The sequence below is a fragment of the Empidonax traillii genome, unplaced genomic scaffold (assembly GCF_003031625.1).
Source record: "Empidonax traillii isolate 1590-97213 ecotype Southwest subspecies unplaced genomic scaffold, ASM303162v1 scaffold236:size2090792, whole genome shotgun sequence".
In the NCBI taxonomy this organism is placed as follows: Eukaryota; Metazoa; Chordata; class Aves; order Passeriformes; family Tyrannidae; genus Empidonax; species Empidonax traillii.
The window spans coordinates 802,834-820,560 of NW_020955429.1; the positions used below are offsets into that span (position 1 = coordinate 802,834).

Below are 17,727 nucleotides of genomic sequence, written 5' to 3' on the forward strand. Positions count from 1 at the left end.
CACCCCCAAGCCTCCTTTTCTTCAGGTGAACAGCCCCAGCTCCCTCAGCTGCTCCTCATAACACTTGTGCTCCAGACCCTTCCCCAGCTCCGCTGCCCTTCTCTGGACACACTCCAGCACCTCAATGTCTTTCCCGGAGTGAGGGCCCAGAACTGAACACAAAGAGGGGAAATTTAGGTTAGCTATTAGGAAGAAGTTCTTTATTGTGAGGCTGGTGAGGCACTGGAACAGATTGCCCAGGGAGGTTGTGTGCTCCATCCCTGGCAGTGTTCAAGACCAGGTTGGATGGAGCTCTGAGCAACCTGGGATAGTGGAAGGTGTCCCTTGCCCACGGCAGGGAGTTGAAACTGGATGTTGTTTATGGTTTCTTTCCAACCCCTTAGCATTCTATGATTCTGTGAGCCTTAGAAGTTGTTGGCAGCTATCTGTCGCACTGATTAAGTCGTCTTTCTCTAGAAGAACAGTTCTAAGACGCTCCTGACTCAGGATTATTTTGACACCCCAGGTTTGCAGCAGATTGGCGGGCGCCGCCCCTCCGGCCATGTCGGGTAATGGCCGCCCCGCCCTTGCCGCCAAAACCGTGAGGGCACCGCCCCGCCGCCCTTTCAAAAGGGGGTGCGCCGCCCCGCCGCGGCGCGCGAGGCTGGGTTTGGAGCCATGTCGAAGCGCAGAGGCTCCGTCAGCCCCTTTTTCTGCTTCGTGCGGGACCAGCTGCCCGAGCTGCGACGGCAGGGGCTGCCCGTGGCCCGCGTGGCGGACGCCATCCCCCACTGCCGCCAGGCGTGGGCGGTGAGGGGCGGCGAGCGGCGCGGAGGCGGGGGCGGCGTGAGGGGCACAGTGTCCGTGCAGGCTCTCCGGAGGGTCTGGACCGTGCCAGTGTGTTTAGCGTTTCTAGTGGGCACCCTGAGCGGCTTCGGGTGTCTCTCGCTGTGCCGTCCTCCCCCTGGGCTGCCAAGGCAGCCCCTGGCTCGTGTGCTGTGGGGGTGGCAGTAGGTTCTGGGTAGTTCCAGGAGATCCCTAGGTTGTGTTGCGGCAGGGCTGACCTGCCCTCACCTGGAGATCCTTCCAAAGCACGTGCTTGCTGGGTGTTTGGAATCCAAGCTTACTGTGACCATAGGAAAAAAAGCTACTGGAAGTGTTTGAGTCGGGCTGGGCGCTCGTCGACAATGTCCTTTGGAAATGCAGGAGTAATTTTTTTACAACATGGAGTTTATTGGTTTGTGAGGCCACCAGGAGAAGGGAGAGGTAAAAACTTCTTTATAACAGTTCCTTTCCCTTCAAGTTGCTGACAGAGGAAGAAAAGGCAGCGTACCTTGAGAAGGCTCGTAAGTGGAATGGAAAGAATCGACCTCAGAAAACTGAAAAAGAGGTAAGAGCTGAAAATGGAACACCTCTAAGTAGCTAAAATAGGAGGGAGGAGTAAGTGGGATTGGGGTTTGGTCAGCTCAGATGGTGTGGAAGATCACCTCTCTCTATAAGCCTCCGGCCTGTGGAGGTTATGGCTGCTGTAGTAGATCATACCATTATGAAGGTTACCAGATAATTGTTCTGGCTTGAATTGAGGCTGAGAATACTCCACGCCTTTTTAAACCAGCACAGATCGTTCCTTTGGGCTTTTTTACCCAGTAAAATGTGTTTTTCTAACATCTTAGCTTTGCGTTTAACAGTATTTTGCAGTGCCTGACTTAACAGTATTTTTAAAATTTATAATACTGCAAATTGATACAACTTCTGGTCATAGGTTCACGTAGCTTTTGATTGTCATTAATTCACGTGTTTCTTGTCTGATGGCCTGAAAGCACATCTTACAGGCAACAAATTTGTTATTCCTGAGTGGCTGTGTGGTGAACCAGGTTGATGAAATGTGCACAAATAGAATTGCACTTTGCCATTGTTTCTAGGTTGGTTTGATTATGAAGAGACTGGTAATGCTATGGTAGAAGACAATATAAAGTAAGCTGTTAGGTTAAGATGAATGTGGTTGTGGTTGGAAATAGTGGTGAACAGATCATTTTTACTGTTTACTGTTTTGAAAAGGTGTGTATACCTTTTGGGTTTTTTCTGTCTCTTTTCCTCTCCCAACAGTTCCCTGAAGCAGAGTTTAGTTCAGAGTTTGAATTATGTGAGGTGTCAGAAAACTTAATTTTATTCCAGTCTTTGCTGGCAGTGTAAAAACTTGTGTGTCAAAGGCAAGAACCTGGTTGAGTAAATGGAGAGTAGCGCAGTTACTTCATGTTCTGTTACTAGATAATGACTATAAACTATGAATTAGTGGGAAGGATAAATTTCAGGACTTTAAAACACTTCTGTGATGCTACAGAATGATCGTAGTTTGGAGTGACTGGTAAATCTGGATTAGTTAAAATGGTCAGTCTAGACTAGTAGGGGGGATGTTAGGCAGTGTTTTCTGATTTTTGCGGGCCTCCCTGTTGGGGAAGAAGTTGTTTAAAATATGTGATCATCTTGTTATTTAGCAGACTGAGGGTATGTGATTAATGACTTTCCATTTCTGTATATTGTAAAAAACTAAGTACAACGACAGCTAAGTCATAAATGGAGGCTTCTGTATTTCATTCCACAGGTTGTAGCGTTTCAGAAGTCTGCAATCAAGGAAAGGAATAATTGCTTTACTAAAATAAAGAACACCATCCTTACTGCTCATCAGTGCAAATGGGGAAATGTGTATATATGAGATTCTGTAGGATCTCAGTTCATTAATCACAGCCCTATACGCAGACAGCCATTTTGTGTAGTGGAAGTTTGTGTTCATCTTTTGGATGAGCTTACTTAGATGGGAATCATTCCTCATTTTGTTTTAAATAATTCAAACTGATAACCAGTTAACTTTGGCTAAGATGATTGTCTGTAATCGATACACCTGAACGTGGATGTTATTCTCAGTTTGGGTCTTGAGTGATTGAATTCTGTAAGCCTGCCAGGCTTCTCTTCCTGTCCTATTAAAAGCTTATTGTTCCTGAGTGGGTTTTCAGTGTTTATGGGCATGCATGCCCGTCTTCCTTGCTGTCTGCTGGAACAAGCTGATGACTTCTTTGTGGCTGTATGAGCTTTTCATGAATTTGTTCCTGGCCAAAGACAACTAACACATATGCCATGTGCTTTTATTAATAAATCTTAGGGGAAAAAGACTTCAATTTCCAGTTTGAGGAGTTCCTTACCAGAGATAAGTAGTTGAACCTAAGAAATTTTTTTTTAATGACAGTTTGCAAATTTAGTTGTAGTTCTTTAAAGTTGTAGTGAGTTGATGAAGGTATTGAAGAGAAATATTGCCTTCCTGGCTTGAAGGCGTACAGGCACTTTCTATATAAAATGCAGACTTATTCCACCTAACCATAATTGTTATAGTGGATGTTACATTTTCCTCTGATATAAGGAGTGAAGGACTTCACTTGGGGTGAGAAGACTCTGTGTGTGGTTTTTGTTTGTTTGTTTGTTTTTTAACTTTCTCATCTTTTCCAGACACATAATCTGGGTGATCCAGTTCCTGCTTCTCTGACCAAAAAGATGCCCAGTGTTACTTCTTTGCCAGATGCCTTTGCTATGTCTTGGAATAATGATCAGGGTATGGTAGTCCTAAAGCCATTGATCCTCCTAGGTGAAAGTTTGCCTTCTGTGGATGTTCTCAGTGGTACCTGTATAAAGGCTGTTTACATTTAGCTAATAGACACCTGTGTGAACTGTTCTTTGTTTGAAACTGTTCTTCTTTGTTTTAAACTATTTTGCTACTGATTTAATAGGTAGTATAGAGGGAAGTTGTGGAAAATGCCCCTTCCCCCCCCCCAAATCTCTAAGATTTCTACCCTCTGTTTTTTAGCTTGGTGGGAGAATAGCCACTAAAAGTTTCTTAACAGTTATTTCAAGTTTTTCGTTTGTTTGTTTGTTTTTGTTTTAGAAAAAGTAATTTTTCAAGTCCTGCATTTATGATTCGTTTTAAAGGGTGAAGAGTTATTAGGTATCAAAGTTCAAGTTTTGTAAGGTAGAGGTATTCAATAAAACAATGACCTGGCCTCTTTGGGAGAATAGAAGAGAAGATGTGTAGTCTTGGTGCCTTTTATAACATCCTGACTTGCTTCCTTATCGAAAGAACTCTTGAAAATGAAACCTTCCTTAGCTGTACCCCGTCTTCAAGTGGATGTTTTAATTAGGGTTGAGTAATGAACATATTTGTAATCCTTTACCCCATGAATATTATGCTATTCTGAAAGGTGATGGAAGGTAATGCTCACAAGGTCAGCTTGGCATACAGCATTGTTTCTGTGTAAAAACAGTTACACATCTTTATCATTTCATGGAGCAAGTAGGAGTTTTTTGATGGGGGGCAGAACTTAAGGGTGAGGAGTAAATGGCTACCTTAAACTTCAGTGAGGATGTTATGTGACAGTCATGAAGAGAAGGATTAAGGTGTGTAGTGAAATATTTTTTATAATTGGATACTTTTTAAATCAGTAAATGATAGATTTATATATTAACATTTGTCTTGGGTGTTCTTGCCGCTTTCTTTGGGAGCTCATTTGGTGGAGGAGAAGCAGTGCTTTTAATTAGCAGACTTCTCATCTTCTTGCCCCATAAGATTATTACCAGCTCATTTAACTTGTGTAAGTTACTAAATTGAGCTTGTGAGGCTGCTTTGCAGATATTGATTTTTTTTTTCCCCTTGTCCTTATTTTCCTAAAGTGCAAAGAGACCTATCGTTAAAAGGAATAGTAGTTCCTGTTGGATTCCAGGTTTCTTAAAAATTTATGGGTTTGGGGGTTGGCTTTTTTGGGAGCAGGAGATTTGTTTTTTTTTTCTGGTGTTTTTTTTTTTTGTTGTTGTTGTTGTTTGTTTGGTGTTTTGTAGTGGGTTTTTGTTTGGTTTTGGGGGGTTATGTGGTTTTTTTGGGGGGTGTTGTGGGTTTTTTGGTAGGGTTTTTGTTTGGTTTTGCTTTTATTTGTGGGGGTTTTTTGCCTGATCTCTACATACAGTAGTAGCTATGGAAGTAGTACCAGGTCTCCTGATACACCTGGCTCGTGCTTAAGTATTAGTTATCTTGTCATCTCGGAAAGATCTGCATGTTTTATTTGGTTGTTACCCTACTTCACTCAGTCATGCTGTAATGTCTGGAGGCTTGTGTGCAAACGGTTTTGTTCTTTTCCTGGCAGATGTGGTTGCAGACATCTTCTACTTCCTGGACATTTACAGCCATGGCAAGCTGCCAGCCCCGTGTGAGCAGCGCTTTCTTCCTTGTGAGATTGGGTGTGTCAGGTACTCCCTACAGGATGGCATCATGGCTGATTTCCATCACTTCATAGATCCAGGTGAGTTCCAAGAGAGTAGAGATGGCTTCAGTGTCAGAACTGCAGGAAACTTCAAAGAGGGTGGAATAAGTCCAGGAAGACCTTCAGATGTTTGTAGTTTGTATTTCTTGTCAAGGAATGTTTCTCTTGATTGCACCTAAACACACTGTGCAATGTACTTTGTTTTTTAAAATGCATATAACAGAAAATAGCTTTTTCAAAAATAGTTGTGGCACTTGTACAAGGCCACAAGGGAAGATGAAGCTGTTTCCTTCTGTATGTGAGAATTGGTGTGGAGTTGAGAGTTAAGGATCTGTCATTGTGGATGTTGGGTGACTGTTCTTTTTCTCCTGCAGAAGCACCACCACGAGGTTTTCGGTACCACTGCCAGGCTGCAGGTGAGTATCAGTGGAGAAAAAGAATACCATGCAAAGGTTCACAGTTTTAGATTCAGCTTTTCTGACCTGTATCCAAGTGTTTTGTAAGTCTGCAGTTTCTGGGAACTTGTCAAATTTCAAAGAGAAGAGATGTTAGAGTGGCTTGTCACAGTCACCTTTTGCATATTTCTTGTACCTACAAGTGACAAACCACTTCACTCAAAATGGTTTTGTCAATGGCAGAATTATTTGTATCCTGTTTTCCTGTTTTAATGCAATAGTAACTGCAACATGGGACAATTGTGTGTGGCCCAATGTGTGACCTATCAAGCCCATCTGAGCAGTGTGTCCTTCCCTTGATAGTCCTTTTGTATATCTTCAGCATGAAGCGCTAATTAATAACAGGGTAACTCAAAGATGCTGGTTTATATTTAAAAGTTATATTTTGCAACTTTATCAGCAAAGTTAAAATGTTCATGCCATTGTTGTGTCTGCCTTGGCCTGCCTTGTTTCCCTTATGACTCTTAGTAACATTTATAGATTCCAGTTAGTTTCTATTAGGACACTTCCTCCCCTTGTGTACAGAGGGAACACACTTGGCCTGTGTTTTTTTATGTCAAATACTTGGATAATGGCCTTTTAGAAGGGGCAGGAGTGTGTGTGTGTTTGCTCATAGCCCAGACCTGCCAGGCTTCTGCTGGCAGAAGCAAGGTTTTGATAGCTCTGATCACAGACACTGCCTGTGGAGAAGGGGAGGAGTGTGTGTTTATGTGGATACATGTATGTATAGAAAAAGACAGAAGGGAGGAGGAAGCTGTATCATTTAAGGAAACAGGACTTCTCACAAGTTTTTGTGGTTTTTTTCCTGTCCCCGTTCCCTCTCCTTCACTAGGTGCTGAAACTCATAAGATCCCTATATCTGGATTTCATCTTCCACGTACATGTTACGCAGTTGTCTTACAGGAACTTCTTGAGTTTGCCCAGCCAGCCAGAGGGTTCCAGCCTCGCTTTTTCTGCAGGGTATGGCCAAGGTCAAAGTAAGATGCTCTAAATCTAAACTTCTGCTTTCACGTCTCTTGGATGACTGAGAAGTTACTTCACTCTAAAATCAGGGTGCAGATGAGTGGGAAAAGACGCTCATGTCCGATGTGTCCCAGTTCCATGCAGGAAGAAATGGCCTTTGGAAGCTAATCTTTTTATAAAGCAGAGACCTAATTTTCTGTCTTCTTATTTTCAGCTTGTACTTCTGGCTCTAGCCTACTGGTGAACAGGATTTGTTGGTCTCTGACATTTTTTTTGGCTTAGGTTAAGGGCTTTTTAAGATTGACTTAAACTAAATGTGCTCAATAAAAGTCATACAATTCTATTTTTTTCAGGGGATGTTATTATGTTTTTGGAACTCCTTGCCCATGAGAATACCATGTGTCTTAATTTTTGCTCAAGCTTCATTTGTCAAGGAACAAAATAAAATGTTAGGATTCAGAGGTGTTTAAGCTTCATAACAGGTATATTATGTTTCAATTCCATTCAAGCCTAATCTTAACCCTTAAAAAGGTTTGGACGGTCAAGATCTTGGGTTCCATCCATAAATAGAGGGCTCTGAAGAGATGTGCGTGAAACTTGGTTCCTCTTCAAGATAGTTTTCAGGAAGAGTGTACATTCAGTCCCACAAACAGTTCTGGTTTGGAGGTGACTTTTTCAGGCACAGTGAGAATTTATGCTGTGCTCCTTAGAGGTGACAGAAATTTTCTTCCCTCTAGTTTAATGACAGATTCCGAATTAACTGGTGCCTCGGTCGAATGGCTAGCGTAGCAGGTAGGAAATGGATCCTTTTTGCCCTTTCTTTTCTCCTCCTTACCCCCAGAAATAAGGGTTATGTAGTCATGGACAGCTGTATTGGTCTGAAAATCGTGCCTCAAGAGTTTTCATAAAAGGTAGTCAACTACTTTGAGCGCTTCTTGCTCTTCTTTTCTCCCTGTCAGTGTAGAAAGCCCACTTTGCTGTGAAGCCAGGTTTTATGAAAAGCACTGGTGGAATAACTCTGAGCCCAGTAAAAGGCTGGGCAATAAAAAGGGACTGACTGAGAAGTGAGCTGAGCAGAATATTCACTGACTCTTGTTCTCCTGGCCTGGATTTTCACTGAACTGTAGGCATTGAGAGCCATCTACAGCTTTTTTCTGTAGAAGACCTGATAGTAGAACTGTACCTGAAGAAATACCTAAAGGAGCCATCCAAGACATGGGTGTCTAGAAAACTGGATGCCTGCCTGTGGGATTTCTCCAGTAACACCAGGTATGTTGGCTGGTTCTTTGTGTAAATGTGTGTTAGCGTGTTCTGGTGCTCTTCAGACAGCTTGTGTGCTGCTAGGCCTTCCAATTGAAATCCTTCTTGTCACATCATGAGTACAACTGAAAATGAAAATTACTCTTCCAGAAGAAGAGTAAAGACAGGTGGCTTTTTAATGCTGAGTCTGAGGCCTAATTTAAAGGAAGGGTATAAAAATGGGAATAAAATACATTGTGGCATTTAACTGGAACTCACAGAAGTGAGAAGATTCAGACTCTTAGAAGTAAAGTTTGGATGGGACCTGGCTGTTGCTGTACATCAAATGCTGCATGCTGCTGCTGTGATGAGGGACAAAGTGTGTTTGCCACTGGTATAAATCAAGTTCTCAAGGATAGGATTAAGCAAGATCCTATCTGTTCCTTTTTTCTTCCAGAACAAATGTTCTCTATTACACAGCTGGAATACTATTTACTTTGTAGGATCTGTACTTTCTCCCCCCCTCCATGTCTTCAACATTGAAGCTTTTCCTGCTTTCACATTCTTCTGTGTTGGTGCAAAAAGTGGTGTGTAGCTTGCAGTGCTGCAGGAGCCTATTGGGTGATGATGCATTTAATTTAGAAATAGATTTTAACTTTTCCTCTGCTTGGAAGTCTGCTTGGAATATGGATTTCAAGACCCACTGGGTTCATTGGTGTCACTTTGTCTTTTTGTATGAGGTAGTTCTGCATTTCCCCAACTATCTTCACACTAGAGGAAGAGTTTAAGGCGAATGGAAAATTGTACTCTAAAATGGACGTTTGGAAGGACAGTGAGGATGCTTATGCTATGAGGAACTATTTCATCTTAATGGGAAACCTCAAATGGTTACCTTTAAATCCCATTTGTCTCTCTTTTCTCCCTGCCACCCACCTCAGCACAAAGCAGGTTGCCTGATAACCAGGCTTTTAACTCTGCATAAACTACTTAGGGCACAGCTGCTGAACTCTGGTCCTCTGTGAAATTTTTCAAGGTACTACATGGTCACTGCAACAAAAAGACAACATCTTTAATATTTGCTCCCGTTCCGTCTGACCAGACCAACTGTTCATGTTGGTTAACAACATAGGTGCTTCTGAAATGAGCCTGAACTTTGTTTCACGTAGGTGCAAGTGGCATGAGGAGAACGATATAATCTGCTGTGCTTTGGCATCGTGTAAGAAAATTGCGTGAGTATTGCTATGGAGTTCTCTCCAGTATGATGACTTCTTATTTTGTCAGTATTGCAGAGTAGAGAGAAGTGTCAATTGCATTAGAATTCACTGTTTTTCTTCAGAGGTTTACTGTATTTGGTGAGAAATTCTCAGTATATTCTAGTATGTCTCTGCTTTGGAAACTTTTATACTGCCTTATATATAATGTAGAGTCATAAGGTTGTGTTGTCTTTTTGGTGTGGAGAAGGGAAAAGTAAATAGCTGGGAAATGAGGAAATGCCATTTGTAATCTCAGTCGGTAGTAGTAGCAGCACTTAGAGAGGCAATAATGAATAGTCTTTCATTCAAAAATCTCTTTAGGTGCTGCTGTGTGTTGCCTTTCACAGTTCTGAGTGCTGCATTTGATTGTGTGGGGAAGCGGTTGTTTTCATTTTGTGTGTAGTTGTAGAATAGGCTGGTGGTCTTGGAAGGATGCAGAGGAACTATTTAGCTGCCGCCATAAAGTCTTCTGCCCTCTGGCATCTGCTCTGTGCATCTCAGGTTGCTTTTGTTTGCCAGTTGAGGAATTTGAAATGCTGTGCTTCCATACATAAGCATTACAACCCTCTTAGCCGAACTTTCCTTGTTTTCTTTTTTTTTGTGTCAAGTTACTGCATCAGTAGCTCTTTAGCCGACGTGTATGGAGTCCCACTAACAACAGCTCACCTACCTCTGAGAGTCTCTCATTGTGATCAAAGCACAAGTACCAGGATTGTGAAACTGGATGCTGGTTTTCAGGTCAGATTCTTTAAACTGATACCCTGATTTATTTCTAGTTCATATGAGTGTTCAAACTTGCTGATTTCAGGTGAGCTGTTTTCTCTCTGGATGCTGCCCTTTGTGACATCTGTTGGGCAGACTGATGAACCTGTGGTTTTTTTGACCATAATTCATTTGTTTCATGGGTAGTGGTATAGAACACACATTTCATTTTGAATGTTTATTTCTTCATACAGAAAATGAAAGCTGAGAGTTCTGGATATGACAGACCTTTTGGTTCTCCAAGTCAGGATGGTGAGTTTATCCCTTCTAATCGTGAGTTGGAAACTTTCACATTTTTAAGGGAAAAGAGATATTTAAACTTAATCCTGTTATTGCTTTTTCAAATTTCTGGGTTTAAATGTTGCTTATCAGTGGCATAAAGCTTGCACAGCTCTGCATGGCCTGTGCTTATTCCTGCATATGGATTTCACTGAATTTTGGAAGACACAAACGTAAAGAGCTGCCATTTTCTTACAGGACACAATCTTAGAGTCAGAAAAGTCTCTCAAAATTGAGCTTTTCTTACAAATGCTGCTCTTTGATGTATACCCCCTTACTTTTCTGCTACATGCAGTCTGTTCTCATAAGCTTAGGTGCTTTGAGGCAGGGGCCGTCTTGGAAATACTCTCTGTGCTCTTAAATCAGTACCTGTACAAACTCAGCTCGTCCTTGTTGCAGGTTTTCTGTCACAACTCAGTTTCTAAAGATTGCTCATTTAAAGACGTCTTTTTGAAGTCAGGATTTCTTTCCTAGAAGGCACATGAGCTCAGTTCATCTGGGCAGTCTGTGGCTAACCTTCAGAGGAACAGGATCAGGTTTGCAAGATAAATAACTGTAAGAATTCTGGTTTTGCAGCATATTTTTTTGCTCATAAAGATCTGCTGAATTAAACTCTGAGACTGTTCCACTTATAAATCAGGAGATCTTATGGTCTTGATGTACACTCCTGTGGAGGACACAACCTGTCTGTTTGTATTAGAGCTATGGAATAGCTTCAGCTCCTCAGCATATGAAGAACAAAGAACATTGATTTATGCAAGCTGTAAAGGCTGATTTGATTTGCAAACTTTTTTAATTTAATAGGTGGTTCTCGGTGTGGTGTGAAGACTTCCCTTGGTGTGAAAGAAGTGTCGTACGGGGAAGAGGAGTTACTCCATTTCTGAAAAGTGCATCTGATCTATTCAAATCTTTTAGTATTTGAAAGTCTTTTTTACATTCAGGACAGCTGTAAATTCTAATTTTCTTTGTTTCTAAGAAAACCAGTAGTAGAGACTGCAGTTTTTCACCTGCAACCCTTGACAGTCCAAGTTCTTGTTAGAATGATAAAACTATTGACTAGATTTAAAGAAGATAAAAATCTTGCTTGTTATCTACAGAAAGATTTGTTTTGAAGGGACCTGGCAGTTGCATCTTTAAAAATACATGCCCTATTTTTTTTGTTTCTTAATGAGTGGAGTGCTAATTCGAGATTGATTAATCAATATAATTGGGTTGGAAGCATTCTTTGGTGGCAGTGTGACTTTAAACAAGTGCTTTGTTTCTTCTGTAATAACCTTCTCCTCTTCTGCACGTGGAGGACAGAACATGGGAGTCTCTCTCCAAAAAATGGTGCAGGGGGAAGCATTGAAGGTATGAAGGGGAATTAAAGGTACAATAGTCCTGAAGGTTTCTGTAATTGATCAGTTTTAACCATGAAGAATTTGAGTGGCCTTTCAAGGCAAGAAAGCAGACTTAGTATTTCTTTCAAGACGCTTCATATCATAGCAAATTTATCTTATCTATTAATGTTCTTAGAGGCGCAGACTGTGTTGTGTGCATCAGGAGAAACTTTTTAATTTTTTTAAAAATTTGCATCAGTTTTCTTTTTAAGAAATGCATGTCCCTCAAACTTACAGACTGGAGAGAAGTCTGAGTGTTTTGTTGGGTTTTGTTTGTTTGTTTGTTTTTGGTTTTTGTTTTTTTAAAGGAGTATCGAATTCAAAGTGATACATTTAACAAGTTTAGCCAGGCTGGGTATATACTAGTCATAATTATTTGAGGGCACATAAAAAAGTGGAAGACTGACTAATATTCTTCAGGGAAATTAGTTGTTCCATTTTATGGAGGTACAGTTCTTGAACTGGTCCCCAAAAAGTTGTCTGAGCCTTGTCCATGTGTATTTAAGCAACGGATTCTCAGAAATACGAGATATTTTATTTTTTTAGTTGTTTCTATGTTTTGTTTCAACAGAGGTACAGCTTTGAAAAACTATTTCCATGGCAACTAACTGTGTGAAGGTACTTATTTCATTCCTTGTAGGTACTGAAACTCAAGATTAGGTGGCTCACTCTCTTGAATAGGAAAAAAAAACCAATAAAAGAAATGCAAACAAAATACAATAGCCAATTAAAATAAGAGGTTTATTTATGGATAAATTCAGCCATGCTGATCACTGTGTGAAAAAAGGCCAATTGCTGTTATAGTTGGAAACCTGTTACAGCTGCCGGAAGGCCAGTTGAGGCCTTTCTTCCAGTGTTGTAGGATCACTGAGGCATTTTCATTCTTCTTTTTGAACTGTTGGCCCCATCACCTAATTTGCTTGTATTATTCTGTGTTTGCTTCCTTTGAGGCTACTGTCCTACCTTCTGATTTTTACCAAATAAGAGACAATAAACCTCTGGGACTGAGATCCACCCCTGAAGCACCTGGGAGTACTGTAACAGGATGAGTGTGTCTATCCAGTAGTGCAAAAGGCTTCCCTGCATTTGTATAGAGTTGTTGAAGTTCTGAGTTTTGTAACTGGCAGTCATTGCTGTGTTGACATTTCAAAACGTACAGAATTGTAATCTTTGAATTATTTTGGGAGTTCAGTGTTGCAATAAAAGCTTCCTGTTTCAATTCTTGCGTAGAAGAGAATCCTTCAAAAATTATTATTAAAATACTCAGAGTTAGGTGCACAAACCTAAGAACATTTGTTATTATGCTTAATGTGTTCTATGTCAAGAGTTAGATAAAGCAGCTGAGCAGGAGTGAAGAAAAACCGTTAGGATTCCATGTCATATCTGTGCCTTATCACCTGTAACTTAAAATAGCACGTAAGCTGTAGAAGGTCTAATTATATGCAGCAGCAGTGGGCTGTTAACTGGAGCAGTAACTCTTACTGTAATAACCAGCAACCTACAGCAGGATTTTTTGTAGCGAAAACCATAAGATGTATATAATTAGAGTAAGTACATTCACTTGATGGAACCGATTTATTACTACTATACTGCATATATTGAGGGAGATCCCTAACAGCCTCTGAAGGATGATACAAAATTCTTTCATTTTGGAGCTCTGCTTCCCTAGCTGCTTTGCAATTTGAAATTGTTTGGTTTCTCAAAAAATAAATTCCAAAAAATAATTTGTGAAAATTAGTTCTTGAAAAATAAACACAGCTAATGTTTCTCTCCATTACGTGAAGGAAAGTAAAGATGAGGGAGAGATGGTGACTTGGAACTGTAGCACTCCTCTTAAGTGCAAGGAATAGGACTGGTGAGGCACAAATTGTGGGTCACAATCAGGGTAAAATTCTCCCCACTTGTATGACAAGGTTCTCAAGGGCAAGTAAAACCAAGTAAGGGCAGAATGGCCCTTGAGCCAAGTTTGAGTCATGCAGCCTGGGAGCTTTAAACATGTACTTTGCATGTGGTAAAAAGTAACAGCGATGATACTCTCTGTCTGTGGGCAGTGTAGGTACTGGCTAAGGGGTTGTGTTTGTAAACAAGACACCTGATGGATTCTGTCAGACCTGACTTTCTGTCCTGTTAATGTAGCTGCTCGTTCCCTTGACAGGAATGGGTAAAAATCATCCTGGTTTTATGTGCACATTGGAAAGTTACTTGGTGGTTTTGCTCTTGTTATAATAATAGTAGACAAATGGTTGAATTATGCATTGCTACTCTTTAAAGGTTTTGGCTGGAATAGTTTGAGGGTCGTGAAAGCAATGGGCTGCGGTGACAACTTTGCTGATCTAGTGTATGGCATCAGTGTATTGACTTGTTAATCACATTCTTTTACATTCTCTTCAGAGTAAGTAACTGATACTGAAAAACAAAGCATGTTAATACAGAGTAAGCAGCAGTTACTGGTTCTGTGTATATATGCTGTGAATTAACTGTCACTTTTGCATTGCTGGCTTGTCCACCCTCTGCTTTCAATAAACTGCAGAAACTAGATCTGTGGAAGAAGTTTCTGTTGACCCCTGTCTCTGCTCCAGCATTCTCTTAAATACATACATACATTCTGTGCATACAGAAATACCTGGGTTTGACATCTTTAATTTGAATTGTGTTTTGGGAAGCTGATCTTCCCAGTAAAGATCAAGGCAGAAGCAGCCTTATCCTTGTCCTTCATGATCACCTCCCTATTCCCATTCAGATGCATCCACGGAAATCCTTTTTATTTGCCCTTCACATGCTTCATCAGATTGAGCTTTTGGTGGGCTTTGTCTTTCCTATCCCCATGCCTGCACACCCACACAGCATCTGTGTTTCTCCCCAGTTGCTTGTCCCTGCTGCCATCTCCCGTGTGTTTCCTTTTCATGGGTGAGTTTTGTCCTGAGCCCTTTGGTCAATCTCTGCTTGTTTGACTGTTCATCTTGTGGGAGGTGATACTTGAAAAATCAACAGGCCTCTCTTCAGGACCGTACGCCACAGGATTCTCTTGAGGAGATCTCTGAACGAGGCCTCTGAGGGCTGCTCTGCCAAGCTCCAGGGTTGTGATGCTGCTTTTTGCTGTTTTCCTCCCTCTTAGGATCCCAAATGGTCTGTCAAATATTAGGTATTGAGCTTTGCCTTTTGGGTGCATGTCAGATTGGAGGAAGCAGTGCTGTGATCCTTGATGAAATGGCACAGTTGGTGCTCATCCCACAGGGAGTGTTCTGTGACAGGTCCCCAAGAGTGAGGTCCAGGCTGAGTCATAGCCAGCTGGAAAACTTGCTTCCATTTGAGACACTCTGAGCAGTCACAATCAGGTGGTGGTGTGTTCATAAGTATTTGTGTTGGGTGAATGAAAACCTGTATTCCAGGTAGCCCTGTCTCAATTTCCTTGCAAAATAGTTTTAGTTCTCTGTTCCTGATATCTTCAGGAAAATCTGCATAATTATCACAGAGAGCCTGTGGTTTTCGACCTGTTAGGATTAGCACTTTTAAATTCAACTTTGTGCTAGTAAAAATTCCAAACTTTGCCCAGAAGTGAAATGACTCAAGTATATCTGTGAAACTGGGTTTAATTTCTGGTTGATAGATAGAGGTAGATACTCATCATGCAGCTGACTGCAAAGGCTTTAACATCATCTTTTCATTTGGCAGAGTAAATGTACTTCAGTGGAGCAGGAGAAAAACAAGTTTATTATCTAGTCTCTGTCCTCTTGATGACTTCTGCTGGATTATTATCCCTCACTGTCACCCTAGAATGGCCAGCCAATAATTTTTATTCCAATGATTTAGTAAAATGAAGAGATTGGCAAACACACTAGTCTAAGCCTTTGTTATCTCTGCTCCCTCACTTTTCCTTGGTTCTGTGTTAGGAGCTCTCACAAACTTCTCTAGTTGACATTTATCAAATAATTCCCCTCAATCCCTAGTGAACAGGTGAAATACAGGAGAGAGAAGTTACAAATTCCCTTGTGTTCCTTATATTTGGCTGTAATATATTTAGTACTGGTTCCAACGCATCCAGAATTAATCTTGACGGTTTGATCATCGTACTGTGAACTTCATCAGCTAGAAGACTGCCTCGGTGTCTTTCCTGGAACAGATGATACAAATAAATAGAAAAGGAGTGCTGTTACTGTAGCAACAAGAATGGTGAGATAATTAACTCTTGTCTGAATTGTGCACCGTACTGAATCTGGGAATGGGCTGTGGGATCAACAGCTCCTCTCTAATGCTGGAAATACTTCTCAGGATGCTGAGAAGAGTGAGGAAGGCAGTGAGAGGAGACCTTTGGGGTTATGTGGGAAGTGGGGAGGGGGTGGAATCCCTGAGGGAAGCTCTCACAAATAAAGGAGTTCATTAGGATTGGCATTTCATTAAGAGCAGGGTTTTCCAAACACAATAGCAGTCCAGGTAGATTGATTTGGGGGACTGTCTTCTCTTCATGGCTGCACCCCAGTTCTAGTGCAGTGTGAGGGAGTTAGAAACAGGAGTGGACTACAAAGGAAGAATCCACAACCACTGGCCAGGTCTGTAGGGATGGTGTTTGGAAAGCCCACACTCACCTGGAATTGATGCTTGCAAGGGATCAAGGTTAACAAGAAGAGCTTTTGTGACTGTGTAAGCAGTAAAGGACTGAACAGGAAAAAGTGGTCCTGGTGCTGAACGATGTGAGTGATTTAGTAATGCAGAGAAGGCTGAGGTGCTCAGTACCTTCTCTGTCTCAGTCTTTTCTAATAAGGTCCCCTAACTCTATACTCAGGAAGAGTTCCAGGAGAACAGCAGCAGTGGATGAAGAGTGAGTCAGAGATCACTTGGGAGTTCTAGACCCATCCAAGTCCTGGAGCCAGAGAGGCTGCATCTGAGGATGCTGAGAAAGCTGCCTGATGATTTTTCAAGGCTGTTCTCTCACCTTTGAAAGGTCACAGAAAGTCCACAGTAATGGGAGACAAATACTCCACCCATCTGTCAAAAGGGTAATCTAGGAAAGCATAGGCTGCTCAGCTCCACTGGACTCCTTAGAACAATCATGGAGCGAGTCCTCTTGGAACACCGTTTTGGGTACACGAAGAAGAAGAGGGTGTCTGGAAAGAGCATGGATTTGCCAAGATTAAGTCATGCTTGACTAGTCTGGTTGCTTCCCACGATAGGTTTGTGAATAATGAAAGTTGAACATAACAGTAATTTGCTGTTAGGTGTGTAAAAGGATAAAGCAGGAATTTACTTTTCTGCCTGGTCATATGTTTTCTCCTTAATTCCTGCCTTTTGAGGGAAGTGAGTATTGAAGTTGGGTATGCACACACGAAATCTCTGGAATTAGTAAAGTATCACTAGCTTGCTTCATCTTCCCTCCAAATACATTATTGGTGGTTTAATTTTGTTTAAGGTTGTGGATATACTGCAGCTAAGTCCTGGAGTTACTCCTGCTTCAAAGACAGACAAGTAACTAATTCAGTCGCAGAAAAACCTTGGAGTAAGATAGAAATTTGAATATATGTGTTTCTGTCTAAGTTTAACAAATTGTTTGAGGGAAAACACATAAGGCATTCTGATAAATGCACTACTTCCAGGATATTACACTTATCAAAAAAAGGAAAAATTAAAAGCAGCACTGAATTATCTCAGCCATGTTTTCATGTGCTGTCACTTATTTTATTTCTCAGTGTAGAACTGAACTTAGTTTTGCAGAACTTTAAGTAGTTCTTTTTCAAAGGTTGTCAAGTTGTCTTCCTTTTCCCCTTCTTGTTCTTGTGGAACGTGCTTACAGGGAACTGAATCCATGTTTTGGGGGTCATTATGTAATCTCTTCTGTATTTCGTGGTTGGTTTATTCAGATAACGTAGTGCAGGTTTGCTAATCTGCATTTTTCTCTGTGCCTAAAATGACCAGAGTATTCCTTCAGGGTTTCAGCTGACAAGCAGCAGTTAAGCCTCACATATCCTGAAGGTGGAGTATGGAACAGGTAGCACAGTGTTATTTAGTGGCCAGAACTACTTCCTGGTTATAAATACTGCTGATAATTGTCAAGTCCTTTTGCTGGTCTTCCCAGCTAAGGTCTTCGAGAATCCACACTACTGTCCCTCAGCAGAAGCCCTCTTCAGCC

General features: G+C 41.3%; 1 protein-coding gene across 3 annotated transcripts; it reads left to right on the forward strand.

Moving 5' to 3' along the window:
* The first annotated feature begins 535 nt into the window (after positions 1-535).
* On the forward strand, positions 536-12,385 carry MAEL (maelstrom spermatogenic transposon silencer). Of its 3 annotated transcripts, none has more exons than XM_027888337.1 (12): positions 536-789; positions 1,283-1,369; positions 3,478-3,580; positions 5,160-5,315; positions 5,651-5,692; positions 6,564-6,691; positions 7,432-7,486; positions 7,822-7,963; positions 9,100-9,162; positions 9,795-9,924; positions 10,143-10,221; positions 11,032-12,385. In XM_027888337.1, exons 1-12 carry the CDS (start codon positions 658-660, stop codon positions 11,109-11,111), a joined length of 1,197 nt encoding a protein of 398 aa, XP_027744138.1. In that variant the 5' UTR covers positions 536-657; the 3' UTR covers positions 11,112-12,385. The 3 variants fall into 3 exon arrangements, with proteins under 3 accessions (XP_027744138.1, XP_027744139.1, XP_027744140.1); XM_027888338.1 differs by having other exon boundaries at positions 10,143-10,191; XM_027888339.1 differs by lacking the exon at positions 536-789 and adding an exon at positions 1,000-1,181.
* Positions 12,386-17,727: the final 5,342 nt, after the last annotated feature.

Coding starts and splice junctions, on each gene's coding strand:
- MAEL (XM_027888337.1), top strand. CDS start 658: ATGTCGAAGCGCAGAGGCTCCGTCAGCCCCTTTTTCTGCTTCGTGCGG. Junction 790..1,282: donor ACTGCCGCCAGGCGTGGGCG/GTGAGGGGCGGC, acceptor TTTCCCTTCAAG/TTGCTGACAGAGGAAGAAAA. Junction 6,692..7,431: donor AGCCTCGCTTTTTCTGCAGG/GTATGGCCAAGG, acceptor TCTTCCCTCTAG/TTTAATGACAGATTCCGAAT.